General features: G+C 41.0%; 1 protein-coding gene across 17 annotated transcripts in view; it reads left to right on the forward strand.

Annotated features, from left to right (window-relative positions):
• Positions 1 to 26,926, forward strand: part of scarb1 (scavenger receptor class B, member 1) — a 217,008-nt gene that overhangs the window by 77,579 nt on the left and 112,503 nt on the right. For 16 of the 17 annotated variants that reach the window (XM_069933456.1, XM_069933460.1, XM_069933458.1 and 13 more), the window contains 3 exons: positions 10,218 to 10,291; positions 12,618 to 12,669; positions 15,003 to 15,158. In XM_069933456.1, coding sequence (XP_069789557.1) covers positions 10,218 to 10,291; positions 12,618 to 12,669; positions 15,003 to 15,158 — 282 coding nt within the window. Of the gene's footprint in view, positions 1 to 10,217; positions 10,292 to 12,617; positions 12,670 to 15,002; positions 15,159 to 25,971; positions 26,089 to 26,926 lie in introns of all 17 variants that reach the window. The other variant, XM_069933470.1, reaches the window with a different exon arrangement.

Here is a 26,926-nt window from a genome sequence, read left to right on the forward strand (position 1 = left end):
TTTGATTTGTTAAAAAAGAGAAAAGAATTTAACGCAGTTAAAAACATGTCTTGGATAAAAGGTTATGCCTTTGTCTTGAGGTATCTGGCAGTTTTGAACATTTTTTGTTCCAGATGGGAAAAACTTTTTTTTTATGGAGCCTAATGAGGCAAAGGTGTTTGTGGATTCATTGTCAGAAGGAGAGAGGCAGGTGGTTGTTGACAGTTGAAAGGAATTTATGACTGAATGAGTTAAGATGTAACCGAAAATTTCGAGAGTTTAATTGGGAGGAGGGTTTTAACCTATAAGTGATCTATATGTTTAAGAGTTATGAATAAATAAGAATGTATAGTCATAACACAACAGGGGTCTGTATTGCATTTCTAGTGAGTTAGTTGGGAAAATGGAGCTGATTACTGCAGAATCATGCAAACAGTGTGGTTTCAACCACATCCCATATAGATCAGGGTTTTAAAGATGTAAAAACATCAAGCACCTTTTGGGGGGATTTCCTCTCATTTTTTTCTTTTTTTCTTTCTTTCTCTTTTCTATTGTACACCTAGATTAATCAAGAATATTAAGAGAATGGGAGGACTGGGGAAGGTGGGTGGATGGACAAAGGATTTTATAAAGGTACTTGATGGCAGGGAAATTGAATTTTATTAGTATCAATATCAATGGAATACAGAATACAATAAAATGGGACAAAATGTTACTGTATATGAAAAAAACAAGAGTAGATACAGCTTTTTTACAAGAAACTCATTTGACAGAAAAAGAGCACAAAAAGCTGAAAAGAGATTGGGTTGGATTGGTATTTACAGCTTCATTTAATTCAAAAGCTAGAGGTGTGGCAATATTAGTTCATAAAAAAATTGCCAGTTAATGTTATAGATACAACTATAGACACAGCAGGAAGAAATAAAGAAAGTCATAAGGAAAGAAAAGATGAGTTATGAAAGAAGATTGGTAAACAATATAGAAAAATATACTTTTTTAAAAATATATAAAGAATAAAAGAGAGACACGCGTTGATTATAGGACCGATAAAAAACAATGCTAGGGAAATGATAATGGATTACAAAGATATTATAGAAGAATTAAATCAATATTTTACATCTGTATTTGCTGTGGAAGACATTAGTAATATCTCTGACAGACAGAGGCTTCAGGGAGTTGAGTTGGATACAGTTAAGATTACTAGAGAAATTGTGCTAGGTAAATTGAATGAATTAAAGCCATATAAAAATCTTCCAGACCAGATGAGGTACACCCACGGGTTTTGAAAGAAGTGGCTTTGGAGATTGTAGATCCATTGATGACAATCTTCCAGAAATCAATAGTCTCAGGTGTGGTTCCGGGGGATTGGAAGGTTGCAAATGTGGTTTCACTGTACAAGAAAGGTGGGAAACAGAAAAAAGGGAATTATAGATCTACAAGTCTGACTTCAGTGGTGGGGAAGATATTAGAGTCAATCCTCAAGGATGAAGTTATGAAATACCTGGAAATGCATGACAGGGTAGATCCTAGTCAGCATGGTTTTTAAAGGATAGATCATGTTTTTTTTGAAGAAATTTCATGTAGGATAGACAAAGGGGAGGCTGTGGATGTTATATACTTGGATTTTCAAAAGGCTTTCAGTTAGGTGCCGCGTGTTAAACTGATAAATAAGATGAAGGCCCATGGAATTACAGGGATGCTATTAGATTGGATATAAAATTGGCTGATAGGCAGAAAGCAGAGGGTTGAAATTGAGAGATCCCATTCAGGATGGCTGCTAATGGTGTTCTGCAGGGATCGGTCTTGGGACCGCGGCTGTGTACAATTTATATTAACGATTTGGATTGTGGACTAAATAGTTTTGTGTCCAAATTTGCGGATGACACCAAGATAGGTGGTGGAGCAGGAACTGTTGAAGATGCTGTAAAATTGCAGAGGGATATAGACAAATTTGGAGACTGGGCAAATGAAGTACAATGTTGAGAAGTGTTTGATTTTGCATTTTGGGAGTGGAAATAAACAGGCAGAGTGCTATTTGAATGGGGAGAAAATTCAGTCCTCAGAGGTGCAAAGAGACCTGGGCGTCTTTGTGCAGAGTCATCTAAAAGTTAATGCCACGGTGGGATTGGTAGTGAAGAAGGTGAATGCTGTGCTAGCGTTCATTTCAAGAGGTATAGTGTATAAGAGTAGAGTGTTTCACCCGAAATAAGGGAAACAAAAGGAACTCTGTGGTGACCTGCAGAAGAAGAGGTTATCATTTGGAAAATCCTGATGGGGCAAGTTTCTTCAGCAAGACACTGAAGTGGCTGATTGGAGAGAAACCAGCAAGAATCTTCCTGAGTGGTAACCATTTAACCATATTCACTAGAGCCTGGTAAAAAAAAAAATCACAAATGTTAAATTCTGTGCACAGATAAGAATTGCTTGATAATGGTGAACTTGGAGGAGTGAGAAGTGAGTTTGGACTGTGAATCAAAGAACTTTTACACATTACATACACGTGTGCTTAGAATTAGAAGAGGTTAAGTTAATAGTAATAAGTTAAAGTTTGATCCTGTTTTTACATTTAAAGAAAATTAAAAATGACTTTTGTTTAAGTAACAATTTGTCTTGGTGAATTTCTATTGCCGCTGGGTTTTGGGGTCCTCTAGACAGTCTCTGCACAGCTACAAGCTAGAGTTTGAAAGGTTGAATAGCAAGTGAGAGTTTTATCAGATCATTCACCTTTAATTTAGTCAATTGCATTGAAGGAAGAACGAAATATAGGTTATAGATGGAGATTTAATATAATTTTATTAAAGAGAAAATTTTTTTGTGATTTTATGAGACAACAGATAACATTTTTTCTAGAAACTAATGAAAATTCAGTAATGAATAAATTTATTATATGGGATTCTATTAAGGCATATTTAAGAGGTCAAATAATATTATACTTCTAAGTTAAAGAAAGAACTTATGAAAGAGGAAAAGGAACTATTAAATTTAGAGAAGGAATTTCATACCCAAAAAAATGAAGTGAATAAAAGTTATTGGAATAAAAAAATAAAGATTTAATACAATACAAATAGAGTAGAAAGAGATATAATGAGAACATGACAGAAGTATTATGAATAAGGTGAAAGAGCTCAAAGTATAAGTATGGCAATTAAAAGCTGAACAAGTATCAGGAACAATAATTGCAACAAAGAAGGAAACTGGTCCACTCACATAAGATGCAAGAAATAAATGATAATTTTAGGAATTTTCATTAAAGAATGATATCAATCAGAATCCTTGAAGGATGAAAAAAAGAGGAATATTTATCATGTCAAATTTACCCATGTTAAATATGGATGAAATATTAGAGTTATCTAATCCTTTTTCTGAGATAGAAGTATATGAGATTCTGATATAATTACAAAGCAATAAAGCCCTAGGAAAAGATGGTTCCCCTGGAGTTTTATAAGGAATTTAAGGAATTGTTAACTCCTGTATTAATGAGAGTATTAGATCAAATGAGAGAATCACATGATTTAACAGAATCTTTTAAAACAGCATTAATAACAGTTATTCCAAAAAAAAGGAAAAGATCCTTTACAACCTTCTTATAGTCCTATATTATTATTAAATACAGATTATAAAATTGTATCTAAACTATTATCTAATAGATTAACTAAATAATTATCAAAATTAATAAATATAGATCAAACTGGTTTTATTAAAAACAGATTTGTAGATAATATAGTTAAATTTATGAGTTAATTAAATATAGCACAAAAAGAAAAGAAACCAGCAGTTGCGGTTGTATTAGATGCAGAAAAATCATTTAATAGTTTAGAATGGGACTTTTTATTAAGTACATTTGGAATTCCAAATGCTTTTATAAATTGGATAAGAGCATTATATAATCAACCAAAAGCGAAAGTAATCACAAATAGGCAAATATCAAAGACTTTTTTATTAAAAATATCATCTAGACAAGGGAGTCCATTATCACCATTTTTATTTGCTTTAGCTATAGAACCTTTGGTGGAAATAAATCAAAGAGACAATGAGATTAAAGGTTTTGAGATAGATAATAAAGAACATAAAATTAGTTTATTCATGGATGATGGTTGTAGTTTATTTAACAAAACCAGAAATATCATTGTGTAAACTAAATGTAAGATTAGCAGAATATGGTTTAGTCTCAGGCTACAAAGTAAATGTTGATAAGAGGGAAGTGATGCCTATGGTTGATATGGATTATACACAAAATAAAAAGAAATGACAAAATTTAAGTGGCAAAAAGAAACTATTACATATTTAGGAATAAAAATAGATAGAAATGTAAATAATTTATTTAAATTGAATGATTTACCACTATTAAAAATGTGAGGACGATTTTTAAAAATGGAAAGATCTGCCAATAACTTTATTAGGATGGGTAAATTGTATTAAGATGAATATTTTTCCAAGAATACAGTATCTATTTCCATCATTACCCATTCCTATACCAGAGAAGTTTTTCCAAGAACTAAATAAAAAAAATCTAGAAATTTATTTGGAGAGATAAAATGCCAAGAGTCGCCTTGGAGAAACTGACTTAGAAATTTGAACAAGGAGGATTAAGATTACCAAATTTTAAAAATTATTATAAAGCAGCTCAATTAAGATTCTTGTCCTCCTGTTATCAAATTGGAGAAAAAAAAGTGTGGGTCCAGATTGAAATGAATAAAATAGGAGAAATTAATTTAGAGCATTTTTTGTATAAATGGAGCAATGAGTAATTGAAAAAGAAGACAAATGTACTGATTTTAAAGCATTTGCTTAAGGTAGGGAACAGAATCGATATCGCAAGAGGAATTAAAAATGATCAAATACCTCAGATGATGTTAAAACAAAATCACCTTATTCCTTTTACTTTGAATAACTCTTTATTTGATACTTGGTAACAGTAAAAGGTAAATAGAGGTAAAAGATTGTTTTTTAGGTTCCTTTTTTTCTGACTTAAATATGAAAGAGAAATATGAAATACAAAATAATACATTTTTTCATATTATCAACTTAAATCATTTAGAAGGAAAATTAGGTGTGAATTTAAGACTTCTGGAACAAATTTGAATATTTAATTACAGATACATTTATTACTAATATGTATATAAAAATACAAGAAACTATGGGAAAAAAAACATAAATCAAAACAAAGATGGGAAAAAGATTTAAATATGCAAATTCAAGAAGAACTTTGGTCAAGGCTATGCCAAGAAAGTGTAACAAATACAATTAATGTTAGATATCAAATAGTACAATATAATTTTTTACATCAATTATACTGCACTCTGTATAAATTAAAAGGGCTTAACTCAGATTATTCCGATCAATGTTTTAGATGTAACAAGGAAGTAACGATCTTTCTACATTCATTTTGGTCCTGTGTTAAAGTGGAAAAATTTCAGAAACATTTTGAGCATATTATTAGGACAAGTTATGAAGACAAAAATACAAAAAAGCTTGAGAATATTTTTACTTGGTGATGTATATGAAGCAGATATAAAGTTGAAGTTAGATAAATATCAATAAATAGCAATAGCAAAACAAATGTGTGGCAGTAACGTGGAAAATGGAAAATTTTGTAATGATGGACAGATGGAACACGGAAATACAGAATGGTATACCATTAGAAAAAAATTACTTTTCATTTAAAGAATCAGATTGGAAAATTTTACAAGATTTGGGAACCATAGATGGAATTCATTAACAAGAGTCCATCCACATCATCCACTCCTCTCAATTAATAATTAGAAGATACAAAATTTTTAATCACTATTCATATTTTCCTAACATATATAGTTTATGGGTTTTCCTTTTCTTTCTTTTTCCTTTTTTGGGGAGGGGGATGGGGAAAATATAAAACTGTTTGTATTAATCTTGTATTGAATAGTATTAATAACGTACTATTTATACATAATTGAATAATTGTTATTGATACAAGTGATAAATAAAATTTTCTAAAAAAAGACAAAAATACTACACTGTACTTACACTGAACAAATTTCACTTGCATGAATGTTTAACTCTGAAGGTTCCTGCCCCTCCACAGAGCCGCCTGAAAGACGAACAATAACATTCTAGATAATTACTCTCCCAGCCCCCAAGTTAACAGATAAAACCTCTGACCGGGGCAACTCTTACTAAGCAGGGATAAGGAGACACTTTAAGAGAGTCGCCCCAACAGCGAGCAGCATCAACCAGCTCTTCATCCTGGGTGACACCATTGCTGTTTCACACAACTATATTCAAACAGCTGCTATGTGCAAAGCCCGACCAAGGCTGGCTAAATATTTGCTCCCATCTTTACCAAAGCTTTATGTTTGACTTTAGAGAATATTTACTTTTACAATTTTAAACCTATTTATTTTTATACCAATTATATTATTCTTATTTATTTTAATACCTTTTAGTTATTTTCCTCAATTTTTTTTTTGTTTTGCTGGTTGTTTGAGGCTGCCATTTGCTTGAATTCCGGATACCAGGGGTTTCACGGTAATGAGGTCTATACTAGAGAGGGTGCAATTCTGGGCCTCTTCTTGGGGAACGAGATAGGGCAAGTGACTAAAGTATCAGTGGGGTAACAATTTGTGATCAATGACCATAGCTCCATAAGTTTTAAAATAGTTCTGGAGAGAGATGGAACTGGTCATTAATTGGAGCAATTATGCAGGAATGCAGAAGTTGAGTGGGAGAAGATGTTTGCAAGGAAGGGGACAGTGGAAAGCGAGATGTTTTAAAGGAAAGCGTGTGTTTAGGCACTGCATGTACCTTTTAGGGTGAAGGGCAAGGCTGGTAAGTTGAAGGAATCCTGCTTGATGAAGGCCATCAATGCTTTAGTCAGGAAAAAAAGAGGCTTGCATCTTAAGTCCTGATCAAGTGAATCCCTCGAAGTACAGGAAGTGTAGGAGTAGGAGAAGGAAATCAGGAGGCCAAGAAGAGGACATGAGAGGTGGACAGGATAAAAATAAAATCAAAAGTGATTCCATGGATATTAAGAGTAAAAGGGTGGTTAGGGAGAGAATTGGATCAACAGGATATCTTTGTGTAGAACCACATGAGATGGGTAAGATTATGAGTGAATAGTGCCCATCAGTCTTTCTGTGGAGAAGATAATTGAAGCCAAGGAACTGGAAGAAACAGTTGGCTGGACCATGTTAGAACTACCAGGGAGGGGGTCTTGGCAGCCTTGGGAGTATATTAAAGTGGTCAAAGCCTCATGGCCTGATGAAATGTATACACGTGTCTTGTGGGGTGGTATGGAAGAAATGGCAGAGGGCCTTGCTGAGATCTTTTTATCATTGTTAGCCTTTGGCAAAGTGCTGGAAGAATAGAGGGTGGTTACTGTGCTGTTATTGAAGAAAGTTGGGGAATACAGGACAGTGTGCTTGATATCGGTGGTTGGAAAATTGCTGGAGGGGATTATGAGAGACAGGATCTACTGACATTTGAAGTCAGAACCAGGTATATTGTCATCAACATGTGTCATGAAATTTGTTGCTTTGCGGCAGCAGTATTGTGCCTTACAGGTGCAAAAATTGTTATAAATTACATTTCCGTACAAATAAATAATCAGCGCAAAGGGGGAAAAAAAAGTGAGATCGTGCCTGGGGTTCATTGTCCATTTAGAAATCTGTTGGAGGAGGAGAAGAAGCTGTTTCCGTACTGTTGGGTGTTCATCTTCAGGCTCCTGTACCTCCTTCCTGATGGTAGCAATGTGGAGAAGGCATGGCCTGTGTGGTGAGGGCCCTTGAGGATAGAGGCTGCTTTCTTAAGATACCGCCTCTTAAAGATGTCCTTGATGGAGTGAAGATTGATGCCCATGCTGGTCAGGCACTGATTGAGGTAGTCAGCATGGATTCGTGTGTGACAATGGTTTTTGACGAATCTGATAGAGCTTCTTGAAGAGGTGACCAAGAGGGTTGACCAAGAGGCACAGCAATGGGCATTGTGTAATTGAACTTTAGCAAGGTCTTCGACAAGGTTCCTTATGGCAGATTAGTCAGGATACATGGAATCCAAGTTGAGCTGGACCATTGGATTCAAAACTGGCTAACGAGAAGGCAGAAGGCAGTTGCGGAGGGATGTTTTCTAATCGGAGGCTTGTGTCCAGTGGTGTGTTGCAGGGTTTGGTGCTGGGTCTGCTGCAGTTTGTCATCTATATTAAAAACTGTTAACTTGAATAGTACCTTTGGGGATGCCTCCAAAATTGGTGATGTAGTGGACAGTGAGGAAGGATATCTAAGTTTACATCCAGATCTAGAACAGTTGGGAAGGTGAGCCAAGGAGTGGTAAATGGAATTGAGCTCTGAGCAGTGCAAGGTGTTGTTCTTTGGGAAGTAAAACCAGGGCAGGACTTGCACGGTGAATGGTTGGACCCTGGAGGGTGCTGCAAAACAGAGAGACCAAGGAGGTTCAGGTGCTTAGTTCCTTGAAAGTGACAAGGCGAAGAAGGCATTTGGCAACCTTTGTTGCGCAGGGTACAAAATTTGGGAGCAAGTGAGTTAGCTGTTGGCTGTTAGAGTCCTGTAAGCTGTTCTGGTCATTCAGCGATAGTGCTGAGGGCCGGAGACTGGATCAAGGTTTGCCGAAGGGGTACCAGGAGTTGGAACGGGGATGCGAGAGGGAGCTGAGGGCTTCCTGATTGTGTCAGAGGTTTGGATCTAGAGCTCGGGTTGCCAATGGTTTGGACTGAAGCCTGTGTGGTGCTGGAGGCTAGGCCACAGACTCTCTGTGACCCTGAAGGGACTCTCTCTCACTTTTCTTTCTCTTGACTGCAAGGGGAACAAGGGAATTTCTGCTGATGCCAAATATTTATCTTCTTTACGGTAGAACAAAGGAAATTATGTGTAATATTACATCTGCTTTATTACATGACAAGAAAGAAATCTTGAAATCAATAAACTGAAAGGGATGCAAAGGATGCTGTTGGAACTAGAGGGCTTGAGTTGTACGGAGGGGTTAGATAGACTGCAAAATCCTAGCCATAACTAAAAACATTGAGAGGTGAAATAGTTGACTGGTTCAGGAAGAAGAAAGAAGTGAAGCCTTACTTGATCTTGGCACTGCTCACCTCCCTCTCCTGCCCAGGATTCACTAAAGCTCTCCCTTGGGCAACCAGAAGTGCTTAGACTTGATGGCTTCCTCCCACTGATATTCACCTGAACTATTAAAGCCATCTCCCTAATGAGCTCTTTTACTGATGCCCTCATGCACTTGAATCTGAAGCTAAAGCCAAATGCTGGAGGCACTTAGCGGATCAGGCATCTACGAAAAGATAGACTAAGTCTACATTTCAAGTTGAAGACCCTTTATCAGGGGTAGAAAGTAGATCAGAATCAGGGTTATTGCCATGAAAAGACGTCACGAAATGTGTTGGTTTGTGGCGTCAGTATTGTACATTACAGGACCAAAATTGCAAGATATCACAATTCTGGATATACAATATTTAAAAAAAAAAATTAGTACAAAAGAGAGGAAAAAAAGTGAAGCAGTGTCTGTGGATCATTGTCTGTTCAGAAATCTGATGGTGGTGGGGAAGAAACTGTTTTTGCACTGTTGAGTGTTTGTAGCAGTGAGAAGTCGGCATGGCCTGGGTGGGGAGGGTCCTTGAGGACAGAAGCTGCTTTCTTTAGACACCGCATCTTGCAGATGTCCTTGATGGAGTGGAGACTGATGCCCATGATGGCGCTGGCCAAGTTTATATCTCTCTATAGCCTTTTCCAGTCCTGTGCATTGGCCCCTCCACACCAGACAGTGATTGCAACTGGCCAGAATGCTCTCCATGGGGCACCTATAAAAATTTGCAGAAGTCTCTGGTGATGTACCAAATCTCCTCAAACTCCTCATGAAATGTGGATGCCAGCGAGCCTTCTTGGTGATTGCATAAATAAGGAGTCCCTAGGGCAGTTCCTCAGGGATGTTGGCACCCAGGAATTTGAACGGTGACTTGTTTGAGTTGTCGGGGAAAGAATGGAGATCGGAGAACTCCTCATTTGGTGAAGCAGCTTGTGAAGTGGGAGTAGTGCCGAGAACAGGATAGCGCTCATGTTGACGCCGTGAGCTGAGGGTGTTTTTGTGTTTTCTTGCTGTTTAATGGGGTCTGGGGGATGGATAATTGTATTCAGATGTTTTCTAATGAGCAATATTTTACCAGACAATGCTATGTTAGATTACTGGTTTCTGTTACGCTGCATCAGGGTAAGATTTAGTTTGGTTGCTCTTTTCAGCTAACTGGAATCCCACTCAACGTCTCCATCAAGTTGCAACTGAACCTTTATGTGAAAGCAGTGCCGGGAATAACGTGAGTATAATAAGTGTCAAATGAATTAGAATCAGTTCCCAACAACTATATTAATTCCCTGATACAATAATTTATGACAACTTTAAAAAAAATATATTTTATTTACAGCCGATTCTGGCCATTTAAACACGTGCCATCCAATAACACCCAAATTAACCTCCAACCCCTGTACTTTTTGGAGGGTGGGAGGAAACTGAAGAACCCGGGGGAAAACCTATGCAGGTCATGGGGGAGAACGTACAAACTCCTTGCTGACAGCGCCAGATTCGTCCTTGTAACAGGGTCCCTCTTAATTGTGCCACCCATACTTTAAGAAGTGTCTTCAATGGCTCTGTTTACAATCATTTGCACAGCCAAATCTTTCTATGGTGATGTGCCTGTACCCAGGATGATAGGTAATCACCTCCATTTAAGGCAGTGGTTCTCAATCACTCACATACCACTTTAAGTATTCCCTATTAAGTATTCAGTGCTCTGTGATTAGTAAGAAATTGCTTAAGGTGGGTGGTGGGTGGAAAGAAAAAGTTTGAAAACCACTGTTTTAATCATCCCTAATTGACTCGTTATGTGCATGGTTTCATAAGTCCAAAGGAAATGGACCAATGACAATTTTTCTCAAGCAAAATATTTCAGTAACAATTGGGTCAAGAGCAGTGATTCTCAACCTTTCCATCCCACTCATGTACCACGTTAAGTAACCCCTGTGCCATTGGTGCTCTGTGATTAGTAAGGGATGGCTTAAGGTAAGATGTGGGTGGGAAGGGAAGGTTGAGAATCACTGCTCGAGACCCAATTGTTACTGAAATATTTTGCTTGAGAAAAATTGTCATTGGCCCATTTCCTTTGGAATTACAAATGTGCACATAACAAGAGGTTTCCAAACTTTTTCTTTCTACTCACATACCTCCTTAAGCAATCCCTTACTAATCACAGAGCACCTATGGCATAGAGAATACTTAAAGTGGAAAGTGAGTGGAAAGAAAAAGGTCGAAAACCAGTGATTTAAAGCGAGAATGAGTTACCAACAGTCCTAACCTTCTGTGTTGCGTGGTGTTTAGTTGTTTAGAGTGATACATTATCAGGGGCGAACTGGAGAAATGACGCTTGATGTTCTTCCACTATGGTGTCCTGACTTTGAAGTAAAGGGATTGTAATCAAGCTTCAGGTGGATTCCAAGGTTGCAAAGTGTGCCCCATGATAGAAGATTAAGCAGTACCAACACAGAAATGCTGGAGGAACTCAGCTGGTCTCGCATCGTCCACAGGAGGTAAAGATCTATCACCGACGTTTCAGACCTGAGCCCTTCCGCAAGGTGTGAACAAAAAGCAGGCAAGCAGCTGAATGACAGAAATGGCAGGGGGAGGGGGGAATACAGACCATCAGACAAAAGGTGATGATCAGATATGGAGACGAGGGGAGAAAGGAGAGGTAAGAATTAACCTCATTTCATATGAGGAGCAACATGTCATATTCCATCTGGGCACCATCCAACTGCATGGTATTGGCCCCACTCTCCCTGTCTGCTTTCTTGTAGTTCTCTGTCTCTCTTTCCCCCAGCTCTACATTCACAGAGCCAAACTTGACCCTCCCCCATTCATTTCTCTTTGCCTCATTTCCAGATCCAATCATCACCTTTTGTCTGTTGGCCTGTACGCCTCACCACACCCCTCCCCCCTCCATTTCTTTTATTCGGGCAGCCGCCTGCTTTATCTCACATTTTGAGGAAGGGCTCAGGCCCGAAATGCCAGTAATGTATCTTTACTTCCTACTGATGTTGCGAGACCAGCTGAGTTCTTCCAGCATCTCTGGGTTTTTAACAACTTATCACAGTGTCTGCAGGCTTGCGTGATTCACTCGCGTGGTTAAGCAGATTGGGCTTAGGGTTTATTGAGTTTAAAAGTGGAAGTGGCACAGTGAAATGTACAAAATTCTTGGAGCTTGATAGGGTGGGTGTGGGGACGTTGTTTCCCACATGGCCAAGTTCACATTCTCAGAATAAGGGGTCAGTCACTTCAGACTGAATGAAGAAAGTCTTCACTCTCACGTTTGTGAATCACTGGAATTCTCTCTCCAGGTACTGCACAGGCTGAGTCACTGTATACTCAAGGTAATGATAATAAGATGAACCAACAGATAAGTTTAGTGGAATTGAGGTAAAAGGTCAGCCACGATCCTGCCGAATGATAAAGTGAGCACAAGAAGCTGATTGGCTGACTTCTGATTCTTTTGTTTAATTTTCCAACTTTGGCCCGCCTCCCCCACCTCTGTTGTAGGATATTCAGTCAGTTGTGAAATCTTAATTGTGTTGCATATTTTATTTTTAAAGGGAAACTGGGAATATTCAGCCTGTGCTGTTGCCATTGCTTTGGTTCGATGAGGTACGTCACTAAACCTTTTGATTTAAAAAAAAATTAGTTCAACAAAAAACAATTCAATGCAGCGTTACCGGTGGGGCTAAGACATAGGAACTGTTCACACTGAATCCAGATGGCCACTAGACCGGACGGTATAAGCAGACTATTCAGCCTGTTGTCCACTTCCGAGGTGAACAAGGGCTGCTCGATGAAGGTTCTTTTTATTATCATAATAATACAGCAAAACCCCAGGTATCCAGCACCTACAGGATTGGTAGATCTGGATAAGTGAACTTTCTGGTTGCTTGAGACTGTTTTTTGAGTGAATGGAGAACTAATGGTGAGGTGCACCAATTTTAAACTTCTATATTTTTTACCCATTTATTTTCTGCAGTTTTCTTTGCCGGTTGCTTGAATTTCAGATAACAGGGATTTTGCTGTATATTTTAAAAAAAATGTAATATACATGATTGTGGTGGTACACCACTGGCCAACTGCAGGGGGCAACCTCTGTACCTGCAGAACAGCACGGGGACAAGACAGCACCTGGCCGGCTGTCTATCAGCCAATCTGAATGGACCAAGCCCCATCTGGTCGGGTGTCAATCACCCCCCCCCCCCCCCCCCCCACCCCCAGGATATAAGCCTGCGCCGGCCCTTCGAAGTCACACTCTTAGAGCTCAGCAAACAGCAGCACACTCTCACAGCTGGCTCTGTGGAGTTTAACGTTATATATATATAACCATTTACGGAGCGGAAACAGGCCATGTTGGCCTTTCGAGTCCACACCGGTTCACTGATTTTGTGCGCCCTCTTCAGGCATTGGTCCCGGTAGAATCAGATAATAGCAAAACTATGAGCAAACAGATTGGCTGTCTGTGTACCAAAAATAGTAAAACTTGACGAAACTGGATTTATTAAGAAAAGACAAACAATGGACAATATCTCTAAGTTCATTAACTTGATCCATGCAGTACAAGGAAAGAAGACTCCAACGGTGGCGGTTGCTTTTGATGCAGAGAAAGCCGTTGACAGGGTAAAATGGAATTATTTATTTAAAGTACTGCAGTGGTTCAACCTACCAGAGAAATATATTAATTGGATTAAAGCATTATATTAGAGACCATTGGTGAAGGTGACAGTAAATTGATTAAAGCCTGTTGTACAATCTTTTGGTTTTGTGCGTTTGCTTCTGACCGACAGTGCAGAAGTAAAAATAGAGCAAAGATAAAGATACATAATGTCTTTATCATTGTGGCTGCATAAAGCACGCTGTGTGACTTGCTGAAGTTATCTGAAATTGAGAGGTATTTGATTAGCCAGGGCATCAAGGGTTACGGGGAGAAGGCTGGGAGTGGGGCTGAGTGGGAGGATGGATCAGCTCATGATCAGAGTGGCAGAGCAGACCACTGGGATGACCGGCTGCATCAGGTCTAGAATGGGGAAATCAATACCTCTGAGCGTAAAGTCCTGCAAAAGGTAATGGTTGCAGCCCAGGACATCACAGGCAAAACCCTCCCCACCATTGAGAAGGTCGACATGAAACGCTGCCGGCGGAGAGCAGCAGCAATGATCAAGAATCATGGATCCCCACCACCCAGCACACGTTCTGTTCTTGATGCTACCATCAGATGGCACCTGATGCTACGATAGGCAGGAACGGATCCATGTTGCTGCTCAGACAGGAGCTGATATGTTTCAACATCAGCCTCTCAAAACACTTCATTGCTGTTGATGTGTGTGCCACTGGTCGGTAATCTTTTAAGCAGGTTACCATACTCTTCTTGGGCACCAATATGATTGACGTCTGTTTGAAACAGGTGGGTTCCATGCCCTGCCAGAGTGAGATATTGAAGATATCCATGAATACATTGGCAGGTTGGTCAGTGCAGGTTTTTAGTACTTGACCAGGTACTCCGTCTAGACCAGATGCTGCCCTTGGATTCACTTTCCTGAAGACAGGCCACGTGTCATCCTCAGATACTGACAGTAGAGGACTGTCAGGGGACATGGGGCTGCACAGTGGGCCATCCTTGTTCTGGTGCTGATTGCAACTTTGAATCCAAAGGACTGTGGTTCTGTCATGAAGATGCAGAGCTGTGCCATGAGCTTGTGCTTTATTGGAACAGCGTTAGAGAAAATCCCATCACTGTGGCATTGCTGTGGAGCAAAGAGTAGCAGGTGAACAAAAACTCTGGCTCCTGCTGGCTGGAAGTGTTTTACGAGTTTGGATTGTCTGAAGGAGTCTGCATTGAACACCATATGTAGTGAATTAAATAAGAAATGAATCACTGCTTCTCCATTCTTTCATCTCCCTCGAGAAAACGATGCAAATGTATCTCTTTATTCTTTCTGCAGAGTGGATACATTGATGGCCCAGCACTGAACACTTTCTACAACTTCCTGGTGTTGTTGCCGATCATCATTCAATATATTCAGTACATCCTGCTAACGGTTGGCTCCCTTTTAATGTTGCTTGCTCTAGCCTTGGGAATTGTGTCCTTGAAAAAACAGGTAAAATCATTTCACTGTTTGAGAATATCGGTGTAAGGGGTCTGTACATTGTGCTCTCCTCCAAACGGTTATTAATCCATTGATTATGGCTTTGAGACTACAGGTGTGTACCAGCACAATCAAGGAATTTTGCCACCAAGCGGGCAGTTGAAAAAGGAATGTGCAGGAATTTGGAGACAATTCCTGCCCCGCGATTTATCCTGCAACTTTTTGGAGGAAGCCTGCGGCGTAAATCGTGCGGGAAAAATTTGTTGGCGGGCATCCACCCGACTGCATGTCCGACCACCGGGTTTGTTGCACTCAGGGATTTGCAGTCTAAAAAGGCGCCCAGTGTGTGAACAACCACACGGGCTTAATTATGTTCACTTATTCCATGATTTTCCCGACATTGCAGTCTAAAAGCCATAGATATGTCTTGAGTACAAAACTTCCCTCAAATTAAGTTTTATACACACATCAAGTTAATTAAAATGTCTGCAAATCAATTGAAATTAATTTTAATTTGTGTAAATGATCTCAGAAAATCAAAAGCAGAAAATGTTGGAAGTGTAAGCTTAAGTGGTAGGCGTGAAATGGGAGAATGTTATTCTTTATCGTGTAAAATGTTGCATGAAAGTTTTTAGCAAGTGAAGGGGCAGGATGGGAGCAATAACACTGGGTGTGGAGGTCTGTGTGAGACAGGAGGGAATTTCAGTTCATAATGGTCAGAGTCATTGAACATAGAAAGCTACAGGCCCTTTGGCCCACAGTGTTGTGCTGACCTAATAACCTACTCTAACATCAGCAAAAGATCCTATTTTATCTGCATCTGCCACAGTTGCCAGCAGTGAAATCCATGCACCCTCCATGCCCTGCATGAGAAGTCATGGAGTTCTACAGCACAGAACTAGGCCCTTCAGCCTAATCTGCCCACGTTGACTAAGCTGGTTCCATTTGCCTGCGTTCAGCCCACATCCCTCTAAACCAGTGGTTCTCAACCTTTTTTTTTCCCACTCACGTACCACTTTAAATATTCCCTATGCCATAGGTGCTCTGTGATTAGTAAGGGATTGCTTAAGGTGCTACGTGGGTGGAAATAAAAAGGTTGAAAACCACTGTTTTAATCGTACCTAATTGACTCGTTATGTGGACGGCTTCAGAACTCCAAAAGAAATGGGCCGATGTCAATTTTTCTTAAGCAAAATATTTCAGTCACAATTGGGTCTAGAGAAGTAATTCTCAACCTTCCCTTCCCACTCACATACGACCTTAAGCAATCCTTTAATCACAGAGCACCAATGGCTTAGGGATTACTTAAAGTGGTATGTGAGTGGAAAGAAAAAGGTTGAGAACCACTGAACTAAACTTTTCCCAACATAACTATGATTCCCAGGATTTACAGGCCACCTATTACTTTTGATTCTATTTTCCAATTCCACGGCTGGCTTTTGTACTATCCACAAAAGCCACTTGGATTCTGGACAAAGCTCTATATTTGTGATGCATTTCAATTATTTCTAATATAAGTTCAGTTGTATTTAAATCCTTTATTTTAACACATAAAATGTAACCATCTTCTTTAGCGCTCTCTGAAATATCTATAAATAATGTTCTATGATAACGATCGTAAAAAGAAAAATTCATGTAAATGTCCGAGTTAACGGTCAACAAAAAACACGTGAGCTTAATTTACTCTCACTCACACACATCGGCATGTTGTTCAGTGTGCTCTAACCATATTGAATTCATGCTCTTAACTCTCGCGCACACGCCAACCAAACTACCATACGTGAACCCAACGTGGCCCCAGAACATCCCGGGACACTGACCAACAAGGTAGTACACACAAAGTGCACATTTTGGCTCTTCCACTTTTTGTTGCCTGCCACGACTTTTCCTAGTTCAGATGGAAGATCTCTGACCCAAAATGTTGACTCTGTTTCTCCCTTCACGGATGCTGCCTGATTGCCTGAATATTTCCAACATTTTCTGTTTTATTTGAGATTTTCTGGCTTCTGTAATATTTTGTAAGTATTTACTGGGCTTCTTTGGTTGCGTTCCCCAGGAGTGTATGAAAGGGCTGAATACAGTAAAACCCTTGGTATCCTGCATCTATGGGGATTGATAGGTGCCAAGTAAGCATGTTTTCTGGTTGCCTGAGTAGGCGTGTTGCTTGATTGGCGAACTAATGGCGAGGTGTGCCAATTCCAAATGTCTTTTTTACCTATTTATTTTCTGCAATTTTTTTTGCCAGTTGCTTGAGGCTGCCGATTGCTCGAATTCCAGATACCAGGGCTATTCTGTATCAGGATTTAATATTGGTGCTTTACACAGGAATCAGAGAGCCTGCCATCCTAAGATTTCCAAAAGTGCTGGATAGCTACTGAGATTGAAGAATAATGGGAATGCTGCGCTTGGATTTGTGTTCAACCATGGCCTACTAGTTATCCAGTGAGAAGTGTTGACCTGTAGTTGTGTATTCCATGAAGTAGGCCTGACTTTGTCTCCAGAATCTTTTGTATGCTTTCAGTTGCACACATACAGGCTTGTTAAGGGTCCTTCTGAGAGGAAAACCTTTCATTACATCTGTGAGGGGTGTTGTTGTATTTTTATGTTTCCCTGTTTTTAGCAGGTCTATTTTTGCATCCTTTCAAATTCCTATTACTCTCGTTTCTCAAACTGAATAATCATGGGGGCCTGTGCTCCCTTGCACTTAGTGTTAGAATTGAGCATGTCCATGAGATAGCAGGAAGTGAAATACAAAAGTCTGCAGATGCTGTGATTGTAGTAAAAACATAGAAATGCTGGAGGAGCTCAGCCAGGTAGGAGGTAAAGATGCATACCCAACGTTTTGGCCTGAGGCCTTTCGTAAGGCCTGAAACATTGGTTATATATTACCTCCTACGGACGGTGTAGAGACCTGCTGAGTTCCTCCAGCATTTCCGTGAGATAGCATTTCAAGATTTGCAAATGATACCAAGCTTGGATGTGAGATGAGCAGAGAATAAAGAGACCCATGATCTGGTCTTCTCAGCTCGTTAGCCGCCAGACATGCTATCAACCCTCAGTCTACAAGAACTGCAGAGAAGCCGCAGCTTATGGCGACCCTAATATCTGCTGTAATTCTGGAGAAGCTCTTGGACCCTCTACCAAGATATGGTATGAGAATAACAACCTGAGTCTTAAAGTGGACAAGATAAAGAAGAGGATTGTGGACTTCAGGAGGACCAGGAACGACCATCCTCCACTTCACAGCAATAGCTCGGTAGCAGAGGGAATGGAAAGCACCAAGTTCTTCGGAGTCCACTAAACAAGGGACCTATCGTGGACACACAATAACTCCTCACTTGTCAGGAAGGCACAACAACGACTGCACTTACTGAGAAGACTGAGGCGGGCAAGGCTACCGGCCACTACCCTGTCAAGTTTCTATAGGAGCTCTATCGAGAGCGCCCTGGCTGGCTGCATCACAGTGAGGTATGGCTGCTGCAGAGAATTGGATCAGAGGTCAATCCACATGACCATAGAGTGGCAGAGAGGAGCCTCCTTCCTCGCATCGACACAATCTACCGGGATCGTTGTTTGAAGAGGGCACACAAGATGATTGAGGACCCCTTTCACCCTGCACACAGCATCTTCCAACTCTTTCTGTCGGGAAAAAGGTACAAGAGAATCCAAGGCAGAACCACTAGCCTGAGGAACAGCTTCTTCCCACAGAATGACTAAATGACTTGGTCATGCTGACCCTCCTGAGACTCTACTGTTATGGAGTCCAGAAGACCCCAGAAACCAGCAGCAATAGATATGCACCACAACACAAAGGAGTAGTTAAACAAAAGTAGTTTTTAATTATAATTGAACAAGAAAACAGAATTAGACTTTAACTTATTACTATCAACGTACTTAACCTACCTAACCTACTTAATCCCCCCTCTAATACTAAGTGCAGGTGTGTGCAATGTATATTTAAGATTAGAAAAGTTATTTGGATCACAGTCCAATCTAACTGGTTGCAGGCAATTCTTGTACTGTGCACAGAAGTTAGCATTAACAAAGTTCACCAGGCTTTGGTGTTTAACAGGCAAATGGTTACCACTCAGGAGGATTCTTGTTGGTTTTCAGAGAGAGATTCCTTTTCCAGGACATCCACAACTGATTCCTTTCCAATCAGTCTTGCGACGAAACTTGCCCCCCCTTCAGGGTTCTCCAGATGATCCTTCTTCTTTCAGGTCACCTTTCAGACAGTCAGCCTTCTCCTTTGACCAGGCAGTCTTCCAAACGTTTGCCAGCTATGTCCTTTTGGAACTGATTTCTGTGACTCCTTCTCTCTCCATTTTCACACCCTCCCTCTTTGAGAGCAAAACAGTTCTCCTCTGCCTGTAAAGATCACATGCTCTCCCAGGCAAGCTGTTGTCGATACTTTGTTGCCTCCTGCAAAAAGCATTCTGCAAAAGTCCTGTGTTTTAAAATGTGTGTGTGTACAATCTGCTCTAGCAATTCCTCCCAAACCACCTCAAAATACTCTGTCACAGTACTATTTATTAAACAATATTTATTTATTTATATATGTTTATTTTTAAAAAATGTATGTTCTAATGGCTCAGAAGATGCAACTCACCAGGATCTGCTCTGAAAACTGCTCCGTCAATGGGAAACAGTTTGTTCCAGGAATTAGCGTTCAGAAGGGCATGTTACTATGCTGCATGTCTAAAATAAAAAAATATATATAAAATGTAATTCTCAGTCACTTCCGAATCCTGCTGGAACTAACAATTTCTGAGAATTAACTTCATTAAGATTTTCCACTTTACAAGAAGAAGTGAATCTGTTGCATTGTTCAAGTGAACTGGCGTGGACTTGAAGGGCCGACGTGGCCTGTTTCCACGCCGTAAACAGTTATATGGTTATCATTTGTCTCTATGTATGTTACGTCTTTGTGTGTCTGCATGTTTTTGCACTGAGCACTAGAGAACGCTGTTTCTTCGGGTTGTACTTGTACAATCAGATGATAATAAATTTGAAGATGAACCATGATTGGCTTGTTGAGCATAAGGGGTCGGGGGGGGGGGGGGCGGGGGCGGGTGTCAACCAGCAGCTTCTGTGCTGGTTTGATGAGGATAGTTGAAGATGGCCAGGAACTGAGGAACTAATTGACTGCCAAATCAATGTAGTCCTGGATGGAATGCTCCACAAGGGATTCTTCAAGGGAAAGGGATCTCTCACATGGCGCTTGGATGCAGAGGACAGCAGAAAGAGTGAATGGAGAGAGCATAGGAAGCAGCGACGACCTTCAGCCACACAATCTCAATCTCCTTGTCCTTTTACGTGTTCTTTATTTGACACAAAAGCAAGAGGTTCTTCTGCGAGCAAACAGGTTATCGCACGCATTCATACAACTGTGTAAAGAGTGCAATTACAGAATATAGGATCACATTTGAAAGATAATTTAGCATCAAGCAAGATCAACGGATCAGTACTGTTGTGGGGTTTTTGAAATGCAGAAGAATGTGAGGAGATCCCATTGAGACATATAAAATTCTGACCGGATCAGATAGGCTAGATTCAGGAAGAATGTTTCTGATGTTCAGGAAGTCCAGAACAAGGGGTCACAGTCTAAGGATAAGGGGGAAGCTATTTAGGACACAGACAAGGAAAAACTTCACAGTGGGATCTCGTCAGGTTGCAGAGCTGAGTTCAGTTTAGATTTAGATTAGACTTTAGGTGCTGGTTGTCTACCCCATCTGTGTCTCCCATTCTCTCACTCATCTCCATTATGTCGCCTCTCATCCTTCATCCCAAAGAGAAAAGCCTCAGCTGGCTCAACCTTCCTTCATGATCCAGGCAGCATCCTGGGAAAACTCCTTGGCACCCTCTCTGAAGCTTCTACATCCTTCCGAGGATAAGGCAACCAGACCTATGATTTTAGAATTTTTAAAATAAAGTTACCCCTCAGCCTCCTACACGCCAGCCTACCCAATCTCTTCTTGTAGCTCAAGGTTGCCAATCCAGTAACAATCCTATCAATCTTTTCTGCACCCTTCCCCAGCTGAATGAATCAGAATTTATTGTGGTGAACGTGTCGCGAAATTCGTTGTTTTGTGGCCACATCACAGGTGCAAAATCGCTTTAAAGTACCTTTTTAATAAATAAATAAAATTGAGCATTAGAAGTGAAAGTGAGGGAGTGTCTGTGGGCCATTGTCTGCTCAGAAATGTGATGATGGAGGGGGAAGAAGCTGTTGTTGGGTATTGGTTTTCAGGCCCATGTACCTCCTTCCTGATGGTAGCAAGCTGAAGAGGGCACAGCCTGGGTGGTGAGGGTCCTTGAGGATGGGGGCCCATAAAGATGTCCTTAAACCCTTGGATTCGGTGTCCCTATTTTCAGGGACTACCAACGAGTACGTAGCTCAGTGGTTAGAGCACTAGTCTTGTGAACCGGGGTTGCGAGTTTGTTCCTCGCTGGGGTCTCATTTCCGTGAGGGGCGCTGGACAAAGTAGTGACTCTCTGTCTTCCTTAGACAGAGTTAAAGAATTTCATGTATGTTACATTCTAAATGTAGTACCACGTGACAGCAATGGAACCTTTAACCATTTTACATATGCTCCGTGTCCCCATTTTCTGGGACTGGTTTTGTACCTAATCATCAGCTGGTTCATACTGATTTTCAACCTTTCACACTGTAGTTTACCTATGAACCTAGTCCAGAATATATATATTATGAAAGGTTAAAGGAGTGAAGACTAATGTCGAGGATGGCACTGGCTGAGTTCACAAAGCTCTGTGGTCTTTACCTTTCCTGTGAATCGGATCCTTGATACCAGATACTAAAAGCAACCAGTTAAAATGCTCTTCCCAGCACATCTGTAGAGGTTTGCAAGAGCCTGGTTACATACCAGATCTCCTCAAACTCCTCTCGAAGTGGCGAGCCTTCTTCATGATTGCATCAACGTGAAATCCCCAGGATAGATCTTCGGAGGTGGTGACACCCAGAAATCTGAAGTCATCCTTCCTTGAGCAAGGTAACCAGTATTGAGCACTTTACTCCCAAATTCAAAGATCTCCATACATTTACCACCAAGTCACTCTATTTTTTTCCAGCTTTGTGTTTTCCCGTGACCAAACATTTCAGTTCTGTGGCCCACTCCCATACTTGCATGTCTGTCCGTGGCCTTGTGTACTGTCGCTCCCTGACCACCCGCAAATTGGAGGAACTACACCTGATTTTCCATCTGGGCATCCTCTAACCACGTGGCATTAACATCAACTTTTCTGGCATCTGCTAACCTGCTCTTCTCTTTCCCCCCCCCCTTCCCCTTTCCAGTTCTCCCCTCCCTCCTTTCCATCTCTGTTCACGCAGCCATCCCTCCTCCCCTTGATCGCTGCTGTCCCATCCCTCCCTTCTCCACCTATTACCTCCTGCCTTTGTGACCACCTCTCCCCCCACCCCACTCTTTCGTTCAGATGCCTGCCGGCATTTTGTCATACCTTGATGAAGGTCTTAAGCCCGAAACGTCGGTTATATATTTTTACCTTTGCTCTATGAAGCTGAGTTTCTCCAGCTCTGTTTTCAACACCCAGGCCATGCCCTCTTCTCACTGCCACCATCAGGAAGGAGGTACAGGAGGCTGAAGACCAACACGCAACATTACAAAAACAGATTCTTCCCCTCTGTCGTCAGATTTCTGAACAGACAACGAACCACAGACACGGTCTCTCTCTTTTTGTACGGATTGCTTATCTTTAAATCTTGTATTTACGTAACTAATTTATAGCAGTTTTGCTTCAAAACAACAAATTTTGCGACATGTTCATGATAATAAACCCGATTCTGATTCAGAATGCTTGAACACTTTGGAGCTGTGCCTTTGCTTATTGCTAGAGGGCAGTGGTTGTTGTCCTGGCACCAGTCAGTAAGTCTGGTGTAAGCCATAAGCCCCTCGATCTCTCCTCTGTACTCTGCTTCATCATTGTTAGTGGTCCTGCCTGTGATGGTGTTGTCTGCAAATTTGTTGACGGAGTTTGACCACACAGTTGCAGATGATCTGAGAGTAGAGCAGGGGACTGGGTACGCCACCTTGTGGGGCACTGGAGTGAAGGATGCTCGTGGAAAAGGTGTTCTCATCACTCCTCACTGATGGTGGTGTACAAGTCAGGAAATCATGGATCTAGTTACAGTGTTGGGTTCTGATGTCACGGAGATTGGTGATGAATCTGCTTGGCACTATTGAGCTGAAGGCAGAGCTACAGTTAGCGACAGTGCTTAGAGGAGGTTCACAAGGATGATTCTGGGAATTAAAGGGCTATCATCTGAGGAACGTTCGACGGCTCTTGGCCTGTACCTGTTGGAATTTAGAAGAATGTGGGGGGGATCCTATCGAAAGATTTTGAATTCTGAAAGGCGGGAACAGAGTAGATGTAGAAAGGATGTTTCCCACGGTGTGAGAGCAGAGGACAAGAGGGCACAACTTCAGGATTGATGGGCAGCCACATAAAACAGAGATAAGGCAGAATTTCTTCAGCCAGAGGGTGGTGAATCTGTGGAATTTGTTGCCACAGGCCAAGACATTGGGTGTATGTAAAGCAGAGATTGAAAGGCTCGTGATTAGCCAGGGCGTCTAAGGTTAAGGGGAGAAAATGGATCAGATTATGAATGAATGGTGGAGCAGGTTCGATGAGCTGAATGGCCTTTTGCTGCTCCTATGCCTTATGATCTGACATAGGTCTCCTTCCAATCCAGCTGTTCCAAGTCTGAGTGAAGGGCCCAGGAGATGGTCTATTCCGGGGATGTGTTGCAGCAGTAGACGAACTGAAGTGTGATAAGGTGGTGGGGAAGTGGAATTAATGCAGTCTGTGACTGGACTCTCTCAACATTTCACGACAGTGGACACTGTGGAGAAATTGAGTTGTCGGGCTGGTTTTCATGCTGTTAAACTCTGATCCTCTGACGTGTTGAAAGAGGAATTAATAAAACGCATGGAATCTTTCATTGACAAAAGTTCAAAAAATGAGATTTATTTTAGGAGAAAAAGAGTTAGCCGTTTCACACCTGGTCCAAGCTCCCCAAAGTCGATTTCAGTAAAACCTCCTGTATCCGGCACCTAGATCCTGGATAAGCAAATTTTCTAGTTGCTCGAGATTGCATGATTGGTGAATTGGGGGGGGAGGAGGGGCAATTTTAAACATTTGTATTTTTTGCCTATTTATTTTCTATGATTTTTTTGCTGGTTGCTTGAATTCTGGATCATGGACATTTTACTGTATTATTATTTGAAGGTGACAAGTTTCGTGTTGTTCTTTGATTTGTTTTAGATTCAGTTCTACTCTTCGTAATGAAAATGAGTCGCAGATGAATAGAGTTTGAAAATTAATTGACGCCTGAGTTATTTGAGTTGGAAATTGTGGGACTGCTGAGGCCATTGGTGGTTTTTTTAATGGACAAGTAAAGATGGGCTCTGGTTCTTTCAATGGACCTTGCCTTGTAAAATCAAAACTCTGGAATTACTGAGAGGAGTGTTGAAATATGGTCAGTGCCAAGGGGGCAATCCTTACAAAGTTAATTAGATTCTGTTTTATTAAAAAATTGCTGCAGAACAAGGACAACGGGGTGAACAAATCATCAAATTAGATACTATTTGTCATCATGTAATAAAACAGGAATGCAGTATTACACAAAATTGCCTGTCGTCTACCACATTAGAATTGCCTGGTACGCCTTAGAATCAAAGAAAGAGTTGCAAAAGAGAGCTCCCCCCACCCCCACCAACCCTGAGTCACCGCGGATTCACCTCCAGCACTCCCACAGCCTCACCAGACTCCAGTTCAAACCATGGGCAACCCAAGCCCAGATCCTAACCTTCAACATGCTGAGGAAGCCTTCAGCACCCAAGGCCCTGCAAGATCCTTGCTTGCTCTTGGCACCTTCTTGAATCCAGGTTCTGGTACCTGGTTTTCATGAGCCATTCTCCAGCAGGCCCACAGTCTGGTGTGAGTCCTTTTACCTCAAGTCGCCAGCATGGGTCCAGAATCAGAATTTGTTGTCATGTCATGTAATTCATTGGCTGCAACATTACAGTGCAGATATTGTTATAAGTTGCATTTTAAAATAAATAAATCCGTGCAGAAGAAGAGATAGTGAGGTAGCGTCTGTGGCTCATTGTCCATTCAAAATCTGGTCGTGAAGGTGAAGGAGCTGTGTCTGCACCGCAGTATGTTCACTTCAGGCTCCTGCACCTCCTTCCTATTGGTAGCAGGGAAGAGGGCACGGCCTGGGTGGGGAGGGTCCTTGAGTGTAGAGGCTGCTTTCTGGAGATGCCACCTCTCTTGTAGATGTCCTGGATGGAGTGGAGACTGATGCCTGTGATGGTGCTGGCTGAGTATACAACTCTCCTTTTCCTGTCCTGTGCGTTGACCCCTCCACACCAGATAGTGATGCAACCAGCCAGAACGTTCTCCATGGTACAACCTGTAGACATTTGCAAGAGTCTTTGGTGACGTTCCAAATCTCCCTTTGCTTCTTCATCGAGCTGCCACAGACATGATGAATTGATTGCCTTCCTGTGCTGTGATTTAATGATGTTAAAATATAGATTAAAATGTGTAAAGCACTTAAAAAGAATTTAAATAACAGCCTTGTGCATAATTTATAAATGTCCAAACTAAATATAATGCTTACTAAAGATAAGATATGCTAAGTACAGTGATAATATTATCATAAACATGAAAATAAGCTAAATAACAACACACAACCCAGGTTGTGCTTATTGACCTCATGTATAAGCTTTTAAAATTTAATGTAAACTAACCTTGCAATACATTTTGAGTAATTGCTTTGTAGGACAAAAAGGTTTTATTTTGGAATAGTAAAGAGCGCACTGAGGAGACAGCGCACGATTCAGAAAAATCAAATTAAGTGGCTTGTACCAAGAAACTGGAGGTGGAAGTCTCGATGTAGGTGGGTGAAGGTTTACTTCCGATAATTGTGTGACCAGGTTGGTTTGACTGGGCAGCTAGAAATTCAGTCCCCCTTACGGAAAAAAAAAATGTTTTAAACCAACAGCCTCAGGTCTGCCCAAGTCCTGTTTAGCGTCCTCTGTTTCTGGGTTCCTGCTGCTATAGAAGGTGGGCCTTCAGGGTACCTCACATTTCCATGTTGCAGTTAGTTGTAAGGCCGCAGTGAAAAGGAACGGCAGTCCATGTCACCTCTCTGACCCCAAGAGGGAAGCCCAGCTATTTCTCAGAAGAGAGAACCGGCACCATCTTGGAGTCGAAGGGAAATGCCTTTGGGTTCAGGAGGCTGATATATTGCAAAGGGAAGGGTTGGCTGCAGAACGTTAACTGGACACTTGCTGTATTGGATCCCAGTTGCCTAGATCCTTCCCTGTTGAAACTCATTAAAAAAACAATTAATGAGCTCAGTCTCCTGGTCAGAGTTGGCATGAAACCAACATACATGGGTGAGTGAGTTTGCAGAAGACACAAATTGATGGCTACCAAAAAAAAAACAGGATATTTTCCCCCCCAAAATAAACTTTATTCACAAAAAGTTATAGACAAAAGAAAACTGTTCATCCTTTTACATTCTTCGAGACGTATCCACACATTTCCATCACTACATTGTTACATTTATTTCTATTTACACCATTGTCACCCCTATGAGACCTTGTTGTTATCCCCCTTCTGTTATTTGAGGGGCTTCCCCTTGGACTCAGCCCCTAAGTGCCCAGTAATGGGAGGATTCCAGACTGTTATCTTGCTCTGCAATGCCCTCGTGTGGGCTGCACCAAGCCTCA

The sequence above is a fragment of the Narcine bancroftii genome, chromosome 4 (assembly GCF_036971445.1).
Source record: "Narcine bancroftii isolate sNarBan1 chromosome 4, sNarBan1.hap1, whole genome shotgun sequence".
Lineage (NCBI taxonomy): Eukaryota > Metazoa > Chordata > Chondrichthyes > Torpediniformes > Narcinidae > Narcine > Narcine bancroftii.